General features: G+C 45.0%; 1 protein-coding gene across 5 annotated transcripts in view; it reads left to right on the top strand.

Annotated features, from left to right (window-relative positions):
- Positions 1 to 16,248, top strand: part of syt1a (synaptotagmin Ia) — a 113,270-nt gene extending 97,022 nt beyond the window's left edge. For all 5 annotated transcript variants that reach the window (XM_062382439.1, XM_062382440.1, XM_062382436.1 and 2 more), the window contains 5 exons: positions 3,954 to 4,121; positions 4,826 to 4,993; positions 6,961 to 7,078; positions 13,561 to 13,694; positions 15,327 to 16,248. In XM_062382439.1, coding sequence (XP_062238423.1) covers positions 3,954 to 4,121; positions 4,826 to 4,993; positions 6,961 to 7,078; positions 13,561 to 13,694; positions 15,327 to 15,533 — 795 coding nt within the window. In that variant the 3' untranslated portion in view covers positions 15,534 to 16,248. The remainder of the gene's footprint in view (positions 1 to 3,953; positions 4,122 to 4,825; positions 4,994 to 6,960; positions 7,079 to 13,560; positions 13,695 to 15,326) is intronic.
- The last annotated feature ends 3,229 nt before the right edge of the window (positions 16,249 to 19,477 follow it).

The raw sequence follows: 19,477 nt of genomic DNA on the forward strand, positions 1-19,477 counted from the left end.
TCATCTTATCAGCTTCACATGTGTATTGTTCAGGGCCAAAGCATGTGCAGTATTGGATTTGGTGCGATTTGGAAACATGATTCGTTAAATATCAATATATGTGATAATCAGGTGATCAGTGCTCTCCAGCAGCAGCTGCTGGCACTCATCAAAGTAAAGCCTTTTTTCCACTGGTCCAAAAACCCACTAACACAACATTTGACTTATGTCTGTGAGGGGAATGGATCAGCAGAAGGTTGTTATTGGTCCCAGCTTCAATTCCTGCAGGTCACTTTCACAGTTTCAACAAGGAAGTCACCGCAAGTCAAGCAAACGGGTAGATTTCCTCAAGTCTAGGCAACAGTAACCTATTCAGCCTAACCCATCAAAAAGGTTGAAAGCTCAGTAATTGGTCGATATATAGATTGAGCCAATAATGACATCAATCAAATACAAAAGGTGCAGACACCATTAGCATTCAGCCAGACCCTGATTTCTTCAAGAGAAAAGGAAATTGAGTCGTTTTTATAAGAATGGTTATTATGGGGACAATATTACATTTCACAGAGTTGATCTGTCATGTGGGGGTGGGGTGGGGGGGGCAGTGACAGGTCGCTGTATGAGGTTCCTGATTACTCTGGTAATAAGCTGCACAGTGGAGCTAAAGTGTAATGAATGGATGACAGTTTTCACGCTCTCTGGCAGTGACCCCGGAGACGCCGGGCTCGGCTCGCTGCCACTCCGCAGTTAAAGAAACTCACAACAGGCAGACGTGGAAACCCGGGGAGGCAGTCATTCATCCGACCCACTCTCAGCTCGGTGACACACTCGGTCCAGAGGCACCGTGGCCGTCAGGAAAATGTTTTTTTAATCCTCTGGCTTTGAGGCCACCGCAGAGCTGCCGAGAGAAAACCGGCACAGGCGGCTGATTTAAAGCCTCGGCTGTAGTTTCCTTTTTTCCGTGATTACAGAATGAGTGGCATCTTCCAAAGAGGGAGCATGACACAAACAATTATTTTCTTATATATATAGGATAATTCTGCAGTTACGGTTTATGTCTTCTATTAACCACATTTTTCAGCTGGAAGCCAATCACGTATGAGCAGACTTTCGTTGCCCACAGGTAAACAGAGATGAGGCAAAATGCCATCTGGATCTAAAACAGCCACAAAGAGTATTACTGTTTTTGTTTCATGTGAAGGAATTTAAAAAACGAATAGTGGGATTGTAAACAGTGCACGGACATTCAAGCTGGGGCCTGATATCCCAAGTCCTGCACACACCTGTCCAGCAGCCGTCTGAAGTGAGCTTGAACTTTTGTAAGTGGGTTTGATTTCTTCTAATGTGAAACTTACTAACGTCAACCTTCAGAATCAGCTCCATTAAGTTAACGAGTATGACGCTGAACTGTAGATCGGTTAAAAAGACTTAGAAGTTATTCAAAACCAGAGGTCATCTCCAATATTCAGCGGGAAACTTTTAAAAATATGAAGAATTCTAAACAGAGTTTGGTGGATTTGTTGCAGCAGCAACTCTTATGGTTTAGGAAGCAGAGGATCATGGGTAATATTCCCTGTTCAGGTTGTGTTTCAGTTCAGTGAGTGGGGCTAAACAGATTTAATCACCAGGTCTGGCTGCAGAGGGCGCTGTTGCTCAGTATGCTACACAGTGTTACTTTAATTTCACCCTACAAAGGAAAAGAGGGAAACACATATGTGTGTGTACGTGTGTGTACGTGTGTGTACGTAAATAGATGCGACAAAACGTCTCAGCTTTGTTTCTGTCTGTTAACCACAAACGGCTGCAGCCCCCCCGGTGCTGATGACACCGCGCCTCGACACTAATGAGACTAAAGGGTTTTGTAAAAGATCGGAATCAGTCAATGAGCCTCGTCTGCAGAGGAGAACAAGTGAACCACAAAGAGCCGCTCGGCACAGCAGGCGGAGGATTACAGTGTCATTCCTGCTTTCAATGTCATTACCATATTCATTGCTCCTTTCACCGGTCCGGAGCTGGACTGGTGCTCCATGTCCAGTCACTATATTTACATTTTAAACTTTCTAACCATGAAGGGAAGAATTTCCACATATTTCTTTTTAATTTTGTATTTCAGGATTCTCCCCTAGACGGTTCATTTAACAAAATAAGCCCTAAAGTAAATATTAATCTGGAGAATTATTAAAAGTGTGTGTGATCACAGCAGAGCCTTGATCCACTGGGACAGAGAGCTGAACCACCCCCCCCTGCTCAGTGGACTGAAGAGTAACACGCAAACAGAGACGGGTTTAAAACCTGCAGCCTCTCCAGCGCGTGATCGCCCGAGTCCTTCAGTAAACACACACACCCACACAGATGTGCAAACACTCTACCACAGCTGTTTGTGTTTTTTCACTCTCAAAGGGGCGTCGCTCCATTAGTCGGCTGTTCAGGAGGTTTTTAAAACACAACTTCTAATTGGAGCCAAAACAAACGGGGACAGAAAACAACTTCTCAAACTTTGCTGCTCCTGTGTTATTATTCATTGTCAGTGGACTCTGGACAATCATCTCATTTCCCACAGTTTTTGGACAATCAGCTTCATTTAGGGATCAAAAGGAATTGACGTGTGGGTTGACTTTTGATTTTGAATTCTGTAAAAGCTCCGTAGACTCACAGCGACACCAGTGTGTTATTTACATCAGCAGATGGACTCTGTGTTGTGGCCGTCGGGTGGAGTTACACACGGCGTCGGGAGGAAACCCGCTCAGCCGAAGGAGCAGAGTGTTTCCTAATCAACATTTCCAACCACGTCCTGATTGATCTGCTCTCGAGCGTCAGTGCGTCTGTGAGTAAAGATGGTTTGACGTGCTGTGTCTGCCTCGGTCCACGCTGACTGACGGCTGCAAATCAGAGGGACAGCCGGAAACGAGGATTCACCACAGTCCGAATCGGAATCCAGCCTCACCGCACAAAGAGTGAGAACACATTTAGGTTCAGGGTAAATAAAAAACAGCCAACGTCACTGAGAGTATATTATTTTTAAGTGATTGATTGAAATTTGATTTCATTGTTTTTCAACGTGTTGTGCACAACCTGGGCATCAGTTAGGTCTAAATTCATGACATCCCATACTTTCCATGTATTCGAGGTGTGTTCACTGTTGTCTTTTGTTTGTTAGTGATTGCACTTGTGTGTGTCTGTGGTTCATTCGCCTGTGTAACACTTTACCAATCTCATGAAGACCTTTCTCTACTGGAATCTCACCAACAACCCGTGAAAATCTGTAAATCTGGAGCCAACGTGCTTCTCAGATTTGGCAAAGGAAAAATATAAGACATAATTCCCAGAGACATCTTTCTCCAATATCTGGAAATACATTATTTCGACACGTATCAATACATCTAGTCCTGCCTCATACTGGTGGTTATTCACCTCGTTGCTGTTCACCATCTGGAGGTCATTGTTTCCCACTCTTGCGTCACTGGGAGCTCCACTGCAGTAAACGGACCCCCCCCCCCCCCCCGGCAGCTGTACTGCTCCACGGCTGAGTGCCCTGGCCGGCCTCCAGATTGCTGCTTGATGGCTACCTGATAGGAAGTTGATTGACTGACTAGCCGGGGCCGCCGGAGAGGTATTTGAGTCGAGGCTCTGACTGGCAGGTCAATCAGCCCCCCCCCCCCAGTTGTGGTTATCAATTATCGGCCTTATGTGAAGAGAACCAGCCCCTAGTCATTCCTAGTCTGACACATCGTGACCTTTACAAACTAGGCTGACATACAGGACATTTCTAAGATTGGCGCCATACCCCAGAAAAATGACCCTGAATCTTGATCATTGTGAAAGATGATTGCTTCTGATAAAAAAAAGAGACATTTCTTTATCCACGATTCAGATTCTCTGTGAGGATGTTGGTGGGATGAAGGTGCAGGTTCTGATAATCTGGACGGTCCGTGGACATTGTGACGCATCACATCCTCTCACTTCTTCTCTCTCAGCTCATAGTGGGGATCATCCAGGCGGCGGAGCTGCCCGCCATGGACATGGGTGGCACGTCCGACCCGTACGTGAAGGTCTACCTGCTGCCCGACAAGAAGAAGAAGTTTGAGACCAAGGTCCACAGGAAGACGCTCAATCCTACCTTCAACGAGCAGTTCACCTTCAAGGTACGGCTCATGTTCCAAAAGTTTGACTTCATGAAAATGCTCAGAAGACATTTGTTCTTCTCCTGCAGCTGAGGAGCTCCTGGTTCCACTGACACTCTGATTAGCATGCAGCTCTGAATGTTGGGAAGGTGTGGAGACAGCAACCAGCTGGAACACTAACAAGCTCCTGACAGAATATCTCTCACAGCTACACACACACACACACACACACACACACACACTGAGGCTCAACGTGATCAGGATTAACACGGCCAGATGCACCCCCCCCCCCCCCCCCTTTGCCTTGCCTCTGTCATAATGGATGCAGGGCGAAAGTTTTGTTGTTCACCTGACAGTGAAGCAGGCAGGTGTTTGGTGTAAGTTAAGCATAATGTGATGTGATATCCATCTCAATGCTCTGCTTTGAGTGTGTCTGTGTGTGTGTCTGTGTGTGTGTGTGATTGTTTGTGTGTGTGTGTGTGTGTCTGTGTGCGAGTGTGAGTTTTCTAATTCCAAATGTGTGATGCGTGTTGGAAGCAGCAGGCGACAGGTGATTCTAAGCAGCTCTGACACCTTCCAGAATAAAAGATGATTCTGTGAGATAATGTCAGGGACCAACCACAGAGTCGCTCCCACACTCTCACTTTTTCTTGTGCAACAAATCATTTCAATTTAACAACTTTTTTTTTACACGCACGTTACATCTGTTTCCCGACGTTCCTCAGGTCCCGTACGTGGAGCTCGGGGGGAAGACGTTGATCATGACGGTGTACGACTTCGACCGCTTCTCCAAACACGACGCCATCGGGGACATCAAGGTGCCCATGAACAAGGTGGACTTCAGCCACATCACGGAGGAGTGGAGGGATCTGATCAGTGCTGAGAAGGAGGAGGTAAGAGTTGATAAAACATTTGCATTGCTCAGAATATCACAATGACTGCTTTGCCATGTTCTGCAGTAGCACTTGTGCTTGAAGTGCGGACGTGGTGCCGTGGCCGATGTAATCCATCTCCCCTGGAAATGTCACTTAATCACATGTCCACACTTCCCCTTCAATTAACAGCAGTGTGACTTTCCAGGCAACAGTTCAGGGGATTCAATTTTCACGGTAAATGTCACGGCATATCGCACGCGTTGCCGGGGGGGGAACTGTTTTTTTCTTTTGCATTATGGTGGTTTGAATTTAAAGGTTAATTATAACAGCGCTGAGCGGCGAGTGGCGTTGTTTCCAGCTGAAGGGCATCACTGGACTTCCTGTACGTTCGGTCACACCTGTCGCACGTGACACTTCTACACAAGGCTCGACTCACAGGAGGTCGACCTTGGAAATTGCTCCTTCCGACCTTCTAACTGCTGAAAATGTCAAATCTAACATTATTATAATTATTATTATCTAAATGCTCTACTCTGCATGTGTGTTTAATGGTTAATTTACATAACACTTGGGTTTATTGATGTCGTTTTTTAAATCCTGGGGTTAAAAAGGAATGTGTGAATATCTTTATCACCAAACTCGCCCTTGAATCTGGTTTTAATGGAGAGAGGGAGCTCTGAACATTTTAAAGAGAGACCTGCACTTTGGGAAATAAATCTTTTATCAGTGAGTTCAGAGAAAAGGCAGCAGAGTGAATAGAATCAAGGTTTTAATACACAATCCAGCCACACACACGTCACACAATCCTCTTTACTTTTAAGGTCAAATACGAAGGAGCACGTTTTATCCCAAAAAGGTTCTTTAGGTTTAAATGGAACCAGTTTGACTTTTTACTCTTGATAGAAAATATGAAATCACCTTTTCACTGCTCTTCACTGGAATAATTAAGCGTCGCTCATTCCCCCCCGCTGGCCTCCAGGGGAGCGTGTGTTTGTCTTGATTAAAACCCGGCCCTCGTCATCAAAGTGGAACGATTGAGTCACTGGTTCTGTACGTAGACCAGCCGCCAGGCCAGTGGAGGGTAAATGAAGAAATTAAATGAGTGGGGCTGTGGGCGAAATGACACATGAAAACACAGATGATTGGAAGAACAAAGTATTTATATTGAACAACACACCTCGAGAATTCGTACAGGATCGACCCTCGGTTGTGTGTGTGAGGCAGTGAAAACCTGCGAGACCCACAAAGCTGCTCTCACACAGACACTGAGGTCTGGACCACTCCCTGAAGTTTTCCAGTATGTTGGGAAAATAGCAGGAAAATGTCTAGAGCATGCAGTGACCTCGTTTCTCACCGTGTCGGCTCCTCGTGTTGATCAGGGATACGACCAGAGTGTGAAAAGCTCTCTGCTCATGTATGATAATAAGTGTTGTGATGGTGATTTGCGTGAACCAGTGAAGTGATTGCAGTCGCTACTTTTCCAGCTTTTTCACTGATGAGTGACAAAGTAAAGTGGGAGCTGATATTGAAAATAACCTTTTCGGAGCAAAACAAGAAAACACGAGAAAAGCATATTAAGTAAACCAGATAAAAAAGTAAATAAAATAAATACAAGTAGGAAAAGCTATTACCTTGTTTGTTGTTCTTCGATGGTGGGATGAGCTGCCACATTCTGTCAGAGCATGAGGCGTCCCTCTTGATCCTCGAGAACCTTTTGTAGATTCGTCTCTCTGAAGAACACCGCTAACACTCTTATTCGCTGCCACTCTGCCCTGTTACTTGATCTGCTGCACTTCCTGTCTTTTCTGTTTGCCGAGAGCAGAACCAACAAAAACAACAACACGTCTAAAAAAGGGAAAACAGGTCAACACAAGCTTGGGATTTGGTTGACTGAGCAGTATCCAGTGTTCTCTGGCCAGGAGGTGACAGGGTTTCCTCATCTAACCTCTTAGTGAGCATCTGCTATGTCTCTGCTTCTCCCACAGCAAGAGAAGCTGGGCGACATCTGCTTCTCCCTGCGGTACGTCCCCACCGCCGGCAAGCTGACCGTGGTCGTCCTGGAGGCCAAGAACCTGAAGAAAATGGACGTGGGAGGCTTGTCAGGTGAGGAGAATCGAGGCTGTGCCTGAGTGTGATGCCAATGATATTCCCTCTGACAGGACCTTTGTGTGTAATTACACCTGCACTGCACTTTGCCTCGCCTGGAAACATTTTCTGAGATGTTGAGATCCTGAAGAAACTGCAACACAGTTCACATCTGATGTTGTGTTTGAGATGCGTTAATGATTGTAGCGTGCACCAATGAAGAAAATAATGAAACCTATACTCTCTAGCTGGAAACTGTAAATGTAACACCCAGACGCACAAAGTTGACGACAGGAACACAACACAACACAACCCAACACACGACTGTCTCCATCAGTCACAGGGGGACAGATGTCTCATTTAAAACATGATCTGACTCGAACGCAGACACAAATCCACTGTGAGTTTTCTCAAGGGATTAAATGAAAGAAGCTCGTTGTGTGAAACTGTGAATCTCCTGTCGGGGCAAGTCTGCAAAGGTGCAGAGCTGCTTTACCTGAGTCACCTGAGTGTGTGTTGATTATATTCAACACACACAGGTATAAACACTGGGATTCTTCTCTGGAAAAAACAAATCTACCAAAAGCCAATTATCTCCTATGAAGGTTGCTGTGTCAATGTTTGTCAGAGAAGTCTTTCCAGGCCTTCTTGATTAAAACCTGATAATCTGGAGTATTTGGGGAGTTTGAGTTTGTTTATCAGACACAAGCAGCAGCTGACAGACGTCACTTTGGGCTCTGGGAACTCCCAACAGGGCGTTTCTCATTATTTCCAGTAATTCTAACAGTGTGAGAAGTCTCGGGTCGCAGCCCATAAGGGTCAGTGACAGTGTCGGAAATAGAGGTGAAATCCCAAAGTGTCACTGCTGCTATTTTTAAGGGAACGCGAAAAGCAGCACGACATGAAATGACACTAAAACAAGCCGGGACTCAGATTCAGCTGAAACACACACGGTAGAAACGATTCCTGTGACTTCAGCCATCGTTATCATCTCCTGCTCTTTCTCCTCCGAGGGTCCTGGTGCATACAGGTGTCGACAGTAGTTGATTTTCTTTCTGTTTACATCTTTAATCGCACAACTTGTTATTATCTCTCCACCTATCCTTGATGCTGATTGGTTTCATTGACGGCCATGTTGTTAAATGCACCACGACGGAGATTCACCACCAAAATCCATAGTTTCCCTTTGACCATCACTGTTGTATTGATCACAGCAACAACGTCCGATTAAGAATGAAGCATCAAATCCAACACACTGGAGCCATATAGAGCGACCAGTACACAGTCTCCTCCTGCTTCTCCCTTGACAGTTGATTCATTCTAAATTCTCCCGTGTGCTCCTCCCTGCACTGCAATTACCTCACACCTGGGCCCACTTACTTCCTGCCTGACGGACAGGTCTCTCCACATAAAGCCCGAACACGCTGCGCTACAGTCACACGGCATTAACAGCTCCAAGCTTCCTTTCATCTGTCAGACCGGCTCCAGCAGCCATTTGGAAGAAAGATAAACCCCCCCCCCCCCCGCCCCCTCGCCACCGTTTGCTTCTGCCGACATTAGCCGTCACCTGTCGTTGTCACCACTTCCTGTTTTGGAGGCCAGTTTGCTCTCCTGCACTACAGGCCACTCTGACACCGTGCGCTGTATGTCACGTTTAATTGGACATGTTTTATCCGTGTGCGTTCATCCGGTAATAGCACAGTGCACGTTTCTAATTACACACAACCAGAATATACTCTGAGTTGCAGTTTGAGTTTTGATTTAAATCTTTGTTAGTTGCGCTCTGCGTTTTCTGCTCTGAGCAAAGCGACAACACTTAAAAGTGCAGCCGATGGATGAAATAATGGGCAGGTTGCTAATAACAATAATTAGCCTCCATCCACAAGGCGGCTCAGCCAGAGCTTAAGGAGGAGGACAAGTAATTGATGGCCTGGGATCAGCCTTCTCCTCTATTGTCATCCTGTTTACCGTGCCTAATTATGGCTCACAGAGGAAGATGTGGGTATTATCATTAACCAATGTATAATCAGAAATAATTATTTTGATTGGCTCCTCATGAAACATCCAAATCCAGCTCCTCCACTTTTCTTCTTAGACAAAACAGGACACAGGATTTTCTTTTTTTTATGTCTGTCTTCTTTTGGTGCGTCTCACAATAGCCGCTGTTCAGCCGCGGTGATGCACCGTGCTCTTTAGCTGTCGTCTCAAAATAATCCAGGCCTCATTACAGACGACTTGCTCTTCCTCTCTCCTCTCCTCTAATGTAAAGTTCCAGTGAGTTGTTGTTATGTTGAGTTCAGCAACACAGACTCACAGAGTAGAGGGTTGAGAACTCAGCGGCTGGCGAGTTCCTCCTTGAGTGAGCTTCTCTTTGAACCCACACATGTGTCCTTTTATTTTGTGTAATAGTTGTGGTGCATTTTTTTACAGCATTCATAGGACACTCGATCCTCTGGGCTGTTGCCTCGTGAGAAGGTGAGTCAGACTCCAGAGTGTGTCGGACACAAAGGCTGAGCGTCTCAAAGGCTAAGTGGTTTATAGAGGCGGTGGCGGCGGACGTGCTTTGTCCCGCCCCTCTTTGTAGCGCTCAAGGTGTCCCAGAGGGCCGTGAGGCGGCACAGAGCCAGGTAATGGGCCACAGTGGGGGAGGTTATCAAAGCACACGGGCACCGTGGCGGCGGTAATGAAGCCGAGCCGCCTCGACCCGGCGCTCCGGCTCCGGGGGTTTATTTGTCTTGATGCTCCGGGTGGTTGGACCTCGAGGCTTTTCTCCCCGGCAGGAACGCAACAGGTTCATTCAAATGATAAAACAGGCCTGAGAGAAGAAAAAGCTATTTGAAAAGTGAATTCTTTTGCTTTAATAAATGCAAATTCCAAAGATGTCGATAATAAGAAGCAGATGAGTTACAAAAGGGATTTAGAGCTGTCGGATAATTAGGATTCTCAGAGCGTGCAGCACAATCCCAATGGTTTGCATTGTGGGTCTGATATTCACTGTAAACACTTTGTCGTGTTTATGTGGAGCGTGTGTGTGTGTGTGTGTGTGTGTGTGTGTGTGTGTGTGTGTGTGTGATTCACAGCTGAGTTGAGTGTGTTAAAACTAAACTGACAGTCACCCCTGGGTGCATAAACCACCGCAAATCCAAAATGAGACGAGGAAAAGCTTAAACGACAACCAGGCGATATTAAACCGTGCAACCACACAACAACTTCAGGGGGGAACTTATTTTTGGTTTGGTGTTAATGTAAAAGTTTTAACCCTAACCCAGGCCTTCCTCCCAATGAATCACAGATGTCATTTATCCACAGGTTAAGATACAAACTATACGTAACCGCTGTTAGGTTAGTCTGCTTGAGAAGCTCTACTGAACTCTGCTGCAGATTACACAGCTCAAACCTTGGGGTGGGGGGGGGGGGGGGGGGGTGTACAGATGATTGATGGTGCATCACCTCATAAAACCATCCAGGCCTCAGACGAGTAACCCTCAGGAATAGCGAAGACGAGCCTCTGCTCTGTACACATATGTGAGGAAGAGCTCTGCCGTCAATATAGCGCCGCCATTCATCCATAAAATGGGAGAGATTACATCCGTCTGGGATGAGATGGTAAACTGGGCCGGATATGAGGTACGGCCGAGCCTCTGAAACTCAATAACGCCAAACTCTCATCTGCTGCCCGGAGAGATAAGAGCGTCTGCGGCGATGCGGCGCCTCAGGTGTTTTCTCTTTGAGCCGGAGAAGGAGTTATCTCCCGTTCAGCTGATGTGTTGTGTTTGCTCCGGCTCAATGAGAGGATACATGACATGCACTCTACATACTGAAGCTCCATCACCGTCATAACGAACCATCATAGCTCTGCTGTCCTGACTACAGCAGGAACCAGGGTTCGGAGGGTTGTGTCTTTTTTAGCCCCAAAACTAAAATCCATAAAGTTAATGTTTAAGAAAAGTGATAATCTGTGTATTTATGTATAAGTATGTATTAAGTATAGTTAGCTGAGCTACCTGGTTACCAACAGTCGTGAGCTAGTTAGCCTATGTCACGACTCATAACTTCCAAAGCAAAGAATAATATGTTGTTGACTAACTGGGTGAACTGGGGGAAGATAACACTCCAGTGGTCTCAGCCAACATTACCCAGAATAGTGCCACATATTCCTCATACACCAGTTAATCCCTCATGCTAAGCCTGGATCTTCTCTGGGTTAGAACCAGATCAATCTGATTTTAGCTTTTCCCTGCAACACAAACAGATTTCTGCTTCTTTATTTATGTGTCTCCTCCGCGGATCATCGACTTGTTTGGGCCACGTGGCCGACGCCCCTCTGTCATTGATGTGTCAATCAAATGCATATCTTGTTTTCTGTAGTGAATGTTAAAACGTCAACTGTAGACAGTGTCTTCTATCGTCTCTGATGAAAAGATGAAGTCCAACTTAAGAAACGCTGCTACAGGGACAGTCGTCATGAAAGAGTCAGAAATGAGAAACAGGCTTTTTTCATTGACATTCAGTTTGAAGAAGTGCTCGATATTAAAGTCGAGTGAACTGTCGCTGTGTGTGAATCAGAAATAAAAGGAGCTGTCAGCTGTTCTTTGATTTTCAAATGGAACAATGTGAGATTTGTGAGGTCGTTATTTTTCAGTTTGCGCACGCGAATCTCAAAATATCTCCTTTCCAGACACTCCTCATCTTCAGTGTTTGACTTTCCTTTAGACCTGTGACCTCCAGGAGGCAGAGGAGGCCACGTCTCAACCAATCAAAAGGAACAGAGCCACCAACAGGCTGGGGGGCCAGCAGATGTAGGAACAGAAAACCCAAAGTATGAGACTTTTAGTTTCCCGGTTCCGAGGCTCAGTTCATGTATTCGTTCTCTTCATTAAGCGACAACACTCCGTCCTCATTCACTGTCTCCATCAGCCCGGCGCTCCGGCTCCTTTCAGCAGGAGAGTGTTAATGGACACCCACTCCATTAGCAGCCGGCTTTACCTTCATATTCTGCCTCTGCTGCTGTTTCTCCATCTCGCTCTGTATTTTGTGGTTTTCTCTCCATATTCATGTGAGCTGCTCCGGACGCGGCTGCAATCGGCTCCTCATCCTCTTAAATTGGATGAGAGATTATGGCGGATAAGCTTGTTCAGTGTTTGATATTTGCTAGAAATCCTGCGATCTTCCAACCGAAGACTGAGATTTTAGTTTTGAGAGCAGCCAACACGTCAAAAATAAACCTGATAAACACCGAATGCACCTGGGATCCGGAGATAAATCCAGATTATCAGCGATTTATCAGAAGCCCTGATTCAAAGTCCTCCTCCTCATTCATTCTGGTAGACTCTCAGTAGTTAGACGGCGATAGTCGGCCTCAGGCGGGATCCTCCCTCATTAGCATTTCTGAGATTATTGTGGTTGTTTGTCTCCAAATGATCAATGACACAAACTGTTTTTCATTAAGTTTTCTTTCTATTCTTCAGGATGGTGAATGGGATCATTACGCATCATTATGGGATCTTCACAGAATCTATAAAGTTCTGGTCTTTCCCTGGTTATTTATTACCTTTATAGTCATTCATTTATAATGTGAAAAGAACCTTCCTCCATCTAAATAGATTTTTCAGCACAACAAAATGTTTAGTTTTCATGTCGGTAAAAGCTTTGAGTAAAATCCATATAAAACCTGCTCGTGGCCGATAAAGAGTTAAATATGAATTAAAACATGATTATGTGGTAAAACACAAACGACGAATCGGGACATATAATTTCGGACTCGTATAAATTAATAAGCACCAACCTGTCGCGGCTCTAGATTTTTATTTCGTGAGAATAAAGGGAATAAAATTAGCCGAGCATTTTAATCTTTATTTCACAGTAATGACCGAGTCCATCCGTTCATCTTTTTGAAACTTTCTCACGTTCTCCAGCTGCTCGTTAGAACTTCTCTCTTCTCACCTTGTTCCTCTAATGGCTCAATCAAAGCACAGAAACATTTCTCTGGCAGAACTCTCCTCTCCTCCAATTTACTTTCGATGACCATTTTGAGAGAGTAAACAAATCATGAGGAGCAGCGTCGCGTCGTAAACGAATGAGAGACGCTGGTTTGTTGTTTGCACACACACAGACACACACAGACACACACTCTGCCTGATTGCCACAGAGTGGATGAAGCCGGCCACTTGGGTTCTACTTGAGATGGCGTTCAGAGGAAAATGAGGCTCTGGTTAACAGAGTGATGGAAACACAGGACTGTTATTTTCATGCAAATCATGAAACCATCACTGAGGTCAACACTTTGAAACAGTTATAATAAAAACTTTTATATTTACAGTGGATCAAACCAAAGCAGGTTTTTAAAAGACTTTTCTCTTCATCAGCGTGTTCGTCAAATCAGATTTACAATGCAAAGACACACAGGGTGTCAAGTATGCTGCCCTCAAGTGGCCACAAATCACTTGAATGCCCTTTTTTTAATGGTTTGCATTTATTCTTTGTGTTTTTTTTCTCTGCAGATCCGTACGTGAAGATCCACCTGATGCAAAACGGCAAAAGGCTGAAGAAGAAGAAGACGACAATCAAGAAGAACACCCTGAACCCGTACTACAACGAGTCCTTCAGCTTCGAAGTCCCATTCGAACAGATCCAGGTACGTGAGCTGGATCTGTAGCTAGCTGCCGACACGCGGCTTCATACAAGAACGGATGACTAACAAATAACCGGTTTAGAGGCTTTTCATTATAGCAGAGCAATAAAAGGCACTTCAGTTTAAATCAAAATCAGTTTCACAATTTGACAAGCTAATGAATCCTCTGCACTCGGTTATTACCTGTAGCATGTAGCTCGTTATGATTTATCAAAGTATACAACGCCCGTGTTGACGTTTCGAGACGGAGAAAAGAAAGTAAAGCGTCTTTTCCCAGAAAGAACAGCATTATCTCCTCAGGCAGGTAATTCAAATCGAATTGATTGAACCTGTCACAGCTCACAAATCACAGGTTTGAGTCCTCGAGCCCCAGATTCAATTTGAATAGCGTTGATCCCAATCAACCCCGTTCAAATCAGCCTCTTACTCAGAGCTGCTGACACCAGCATGTTGCTGGGGATTTGCATTTCTTATCTCATCAGCCGGAGCCGGGACTGATCGTTAAATAATTATTAGCCAACTGATTGAATCATAAACTCGTCATTGATTGGGTGTTTTGAACGAGGGCCTGAAAAACACCGGAGGAAGAATATTAAACTTAAAGGTCAAGTTAAACCTCAGCGACGCTACTTGAAGAGGTTGTAAATGTGAAACTAAGGGACTGTGGAAACATCGCTGACGGCTCCAAGGACGATTTCTAATAAACACACTCTGAGAATATCAAACTACAACAACTCTAAAATACATCTTTAGTTTGTAAATGGATTATTTAATTTCTCTGCAGGTTTTCTTCCTCGTCTTGTTAAAGTTTTCACTCGACAAGCTTTCCTCAGCGGAGCCGGAGCGTTGGATCACAGTTGAACTTGACCTCGGGACGAGTTGTGTAATTGATCTAAAGATTTTAATTGTCTCAGAGATTGCGTGGGAATTACAAGAAGTGCTTTTAATTGGTCTATCAGGTTACACTAACAGAGGGTTTGTTATTCCACAATCTCCTCCGCACACACACAATTAGCTTCAACGCACTCGGTGACACCACTTAGATTAATTTGTTTTCATCCACGGTCTCTTACGCACGCATCTTTTTTACCCATGATGCCGCATTCTAACCGTGTCTCTCCAAGTTTGTGAAGCTCATGGATGAAATTAAACGCAGTGAACAATATTCAGAATATTATTTACTGTATTATCCTAAAGTTAGATTTATTCAGCAAGATAAATATCATAAGGTTAAGATTCAGAATAACATAATACTAATCCATCGTTGATTTAAAAGAACCAAGTCAGTTATAGTCTAATATTTGCAAACTCTAACAAGATTCTTCCAATATTTGTCTCTATAAAAATCCCCAAAAATCCAGCGGAGCCTCGGCTGTATTTACCCAGCTTCTAAAAATACAGTTTCAAATTTCAAATAAATCAAGAATATAGTTTCACACTCGGGTTTTATTGAGAGCAAATAGGAGAACTGGGTCATGGGTGTGAGGCGAGGGGAGAAGAGAGCAACAGGGGGAGGAACTCAACAACAGCAGACATCGTGGAAAAACAAGTGAAAGTGAACAAGAGCATGAAACGGAAACATCTGACTCCTTCTCTTCTCTCTCTCTCTCTCTCTCTCTCTCTCCCACTCTGCAGAAAGTGCAAGTCGTCATAACCGTCCTGGACTACGACAAGATCGGCAAGAACGACGCCATCGGCAAAGTGTTCGTGGGCCTGAACAGCTCGGGGACGGAGCTGCGCCACTGGTCCGACATGCTGGCCAACCCCCGGAGACCCATCGCCCAGTGGCACGTGCTGAAGGTGGAGGAGGAGGTGGACGCTCAGCTCTCCACCAAGAAATAGACAGGGGTCCTTTCTGCACCTGCCTTGTAGTACTCTTTAGCCAGTATGTGTAAATACCTCAGTGATATATGGGTCCATCATGTAACCCCCCCCCCCCCCCCCCTTTGCTTTTTCTATCAGGTCCCTTCTCTTCTCTTTTGGTTTCTTAAATGGTTTTTAATCTTCGGTTCCAATCCTGATTGATTCTGCAGTTTTTCTTTCCTCCCCTGTCGAGCCATGAGACCCCCCCCCCCCCCCCCCCCGACCAAAAGCCCCCCTTCTTTTAAGCAATACGATCTGTATAGATAACGCATGACTGAAAGAATTTATTGTACCACAGTTGTATATATATATAAGTATGCAGACAAAAATGATTTCTAGTTTGTGTGTTTGTATGTTGTTACCCGTTTCCTAATCCGTGTATATCTCGATGTTTTTAATAAGATGTTCTATTTTAAATGATGTAAATGCAGATATAGAGGAAAGCCAATATTATATATCCCAGGATTTAAAAAAAATTCTACCTTATTTCCTTATTACATTCCAGATATAAAAAGGGACAATGATTTCAACCTGCTAGTGGGGTGTGGGCGTCAGCAAAGGATCATCACAGAAAACCTGGTGGATAAATATATATACACACAAAGCTCCGAATCACAAGGCCATTAACTGCTATGGTTCTGTGGGGGGGAAACTAATTATGCTGCTGGAGATAATACAAGCACATGATATCTTATGACTTTTTCTACTTATTTCTCAATCAGAGGACCAACGTGTTGAGCTGGTCCCCAGTCAGCGTTTCCTTTCTCCGGGTTGTGAAGTAGCTCCTGGTTTTAACGGCCGTCGCTCACTTCCACTGGATTCGTTTTTAGATTTGATTCTTTTCAAAAAAGTGGGAAGTTCCTGCCTCCGATTTCGAGACTCTTTTGTTGTCCCTTGAGAGACGGGCCCCGTGTGGAAGAAGCTGTAGCCGTTGTGTCCTTAAGCTAATTTAACAATACTTTGTTACCTGCTTACTTTAATCAGCCTTGTAGTCGCTGAGGAGTCGTCTTATTTCGGCCGGGGTCCGAGTTTAAAAAACACAAAAACAAACAGGGAGTCGTGACTCTGGTTTGAAGAAGAATATTTTTTAGAGCGATTCAGCGTCTCGACTATTTTTAGTAAACTGCATGATTTTTTTTACACTCTTTACTAAAGGCTGGGACGGTGGGGGGTGGGGGGGAATCTACCGACACCAGGGGGCGCTCTTCTGACACCAATCCCCTTTGCCTTCAATCAGAGGAGAGGAATTACAAAAAAGATGTTTTAAACTTTGGGGGTCAGGGTAATATTGACGGCGGTGAAGTGAGTTTCTAAGCACTGCCATTCCTGGGGAGGTGACCCGGGGGGGGTGGGGGGTGGGTGGGGGGGTCGTAGCCCTCCATCGCAGTCTTTGCTTTGCGTTGCCTTCTCACAGTGACAATAGAGCGACGCCATGTTTCACTGCCAGTGTGATCCTGTTACGTGGCTGCTGTTGTTGCACTGGATGTCTATGAACCACCTTGTTGACCTCTGTGGAAAGCGTCTATTAGTTGTTGGATTTTTTTTTTTTGGGGGGGGGGGGACGCGGTTGTTGGCTGGTTTTGTTTCAGGACACGTGTCGAGCACCTGCACCTCCGCCAAGTTCTGACCATCCCTTCAATAGCGTTATTTCTTTGAGAAATTAGCACAAATCTAGAAAGATGGAATCTACGTGATAATTCCAGAAATGTCCGACTGTCTGTGGCAAAGAAACCTTTGTCTCATCGGCTTCACACTGGAATTTGGTTTCGATTTAAATATATTTCATATTTAATAACCAAGCACGTTCAACCACAACTGATTCTCCAGTTCAGGTTCTGCGTCCTGAGTCGAGCTCCACCGAACTTTAATCAAACAAAGTGAACTGCTCACTGTAGAGCAGCTCCACTGCAGGTCGCTCTACAGCTTCAGAAAGAAAAGCTGCTTCACCACAGACCAAAGCAACAGACACTGCACTGGTGTTTAAGAAATTGTAGAAAGAAATTCCAGATTGGATTAAGTTCCTTGATCACGTCCGCTCCAGAAGTGACTCAGCTGTTTCTTGACTCATCCGCCACCTTTTCACCAAGTTTCACTAAAAACCTCTTCAGATGAAAACTTGTCACCTTGGCGGAGGTAGATAACAAAAAGAGGAAAGAAAGAAAGAAAGCCCTGATGACAAATCAGTTTTCTCCGTTTTCGTTTTTTCTTGTTGGCACAGGACTTCACCAAGAGAGAGAGAGAGAGAGAGAGAGCGTGAAGCAACCGTACAAGTTAATGGTCTGTGGAGGCTACTCGTCCATCATGTCCTTTACTACGGGTCCAATTAGCAAAGGAAATCAGTTTTTACTCCGTGGAAACCATGAAGTCTCTTATCTCGGAGGAACCTCTTGCATATACTCAAAGCTATAGCTGCAGGAGGACTTTCTAAATGTTTTCAATGTTACTGTGTGGTTGATAGCACTATTACGATAAAAAGCTACGTGTCATTCATTCATAGGAGTCCTGCCGAGGACTGCTTCGTGTATCACTGTGACTGCCGTGTGTGCTTAGAGATGTAGACTTTATCAGTGGGTAGCGAAAAAAACCAGTTTGTTCTGTAGTGGTGTCGTAGCGTTTAATGCCATTTTCCCTTCTACACGCAGAGAAAGAGAGAGAGAGAGAGAGACAAAAAATAAACCAAGGTGGGGTGATGTGCGGGGGGGGGGGGGGGGGGGGTCGCTTCACGCAGCGTTTTGTTGAGCACTGTGCAATATTTGTATGTTCATCCCATTGTGTTACCGTGGGTGGTGTTGCCTGGGGGAAAAAAAGAATGATTCTAACCTTTAGAGGGATTGAGGGGAGTCCAGAGAGACGGTTAGGACACAGCACACGTGGGATTCGAACACGCGGGGTCGGAGCCCTGAGGCCCGGCGACCTCCGAGCGCTCCCTCCCTTTCTCGCTGGTTTGTTTTTTCCTCCTCTTGCACACAGATCCAGCATCAGAAGCTTTTCAGGGAGTTTAATACCAAACCACACGCATCACGTTAAAAAATATATAAACCCCTCCAACAAAAAATGCTGTGTATATATTTACATAACGGTGTGAAAATATGTAGATTCAATATAAAGTGACATCAATGGGATTATTCAGCCGCAAATATCATATCTGTCTCTGACCACCTATCAATCACAACGTTTCCTTTCTCCATCGTGGATCTTTGTTTCACTTCAAATAAAAAACAAACCTTTTCTATTGGAGATGAAGAATCTGAATGTACAGTACAGAGCGTGTTGGTGTGGATTCCTTTAACCGTGAGATTAGATGTACTTTGCACTTTGTTTATTTTTGTTCAACTATTAGAGAAATTCATTTTATAACCACCCCCCCTCCCCCTCCCCTCTCTGTCTGATCGTCTCTACTTTACCCGGAGGGACGCTTCTGATTCCAGGCGTCGATTTCATTCGTAGATTCATGAATTTCAGATTCAGATCTAAATATTAAAATACAAAAAAATGGATTCAAGTGCAAACACGGCCCCGAGCAAGTGAACGAGGAACAACTGACAGACGTGTGAGGGACGTGTGCAGGCTGCATGTATCAGGGAATCCAGTAATGGGCGGCATTGCAGAAACCCATCTTATTGGGAGGGCCTGTAGTGGGTGGGTGAGGGGCGAGGGCCCCCTCAAAGCAAAAAGCCATTTCCTGCACTGCAACGCAATGCTCCTCTTATTACGGTTTCCTACCAAAGTACGCACTAATAATCAACCCCCCCACCTCTCTCAAATCTCACCTGATCAGCTCTCTTCTGTGTGACCGGGACAAACTCCAGATTCTCTCCAGTGACACGAAGGCCTCGCTGACCTTTCACGAAACCAACCTGTGTACAAGTCTTAGAATCTGATGCTGTAGAAAGATCCTAGTTGCCTTTTGTGTACATCAACTG

This window comes from Platichthys flesus, chromosome 23, assembly GCF_949316205.1.
Source record: "Platichthys flesus chromosome 23, fPlaFle2.1, whole genome shotgun sequence".
NCBI lineage: Eukaryota > Metazoa > Chordata > Actinopteri > Pleuronectiformes > Pleuronectidae > Platichthys > Platichthys flesus.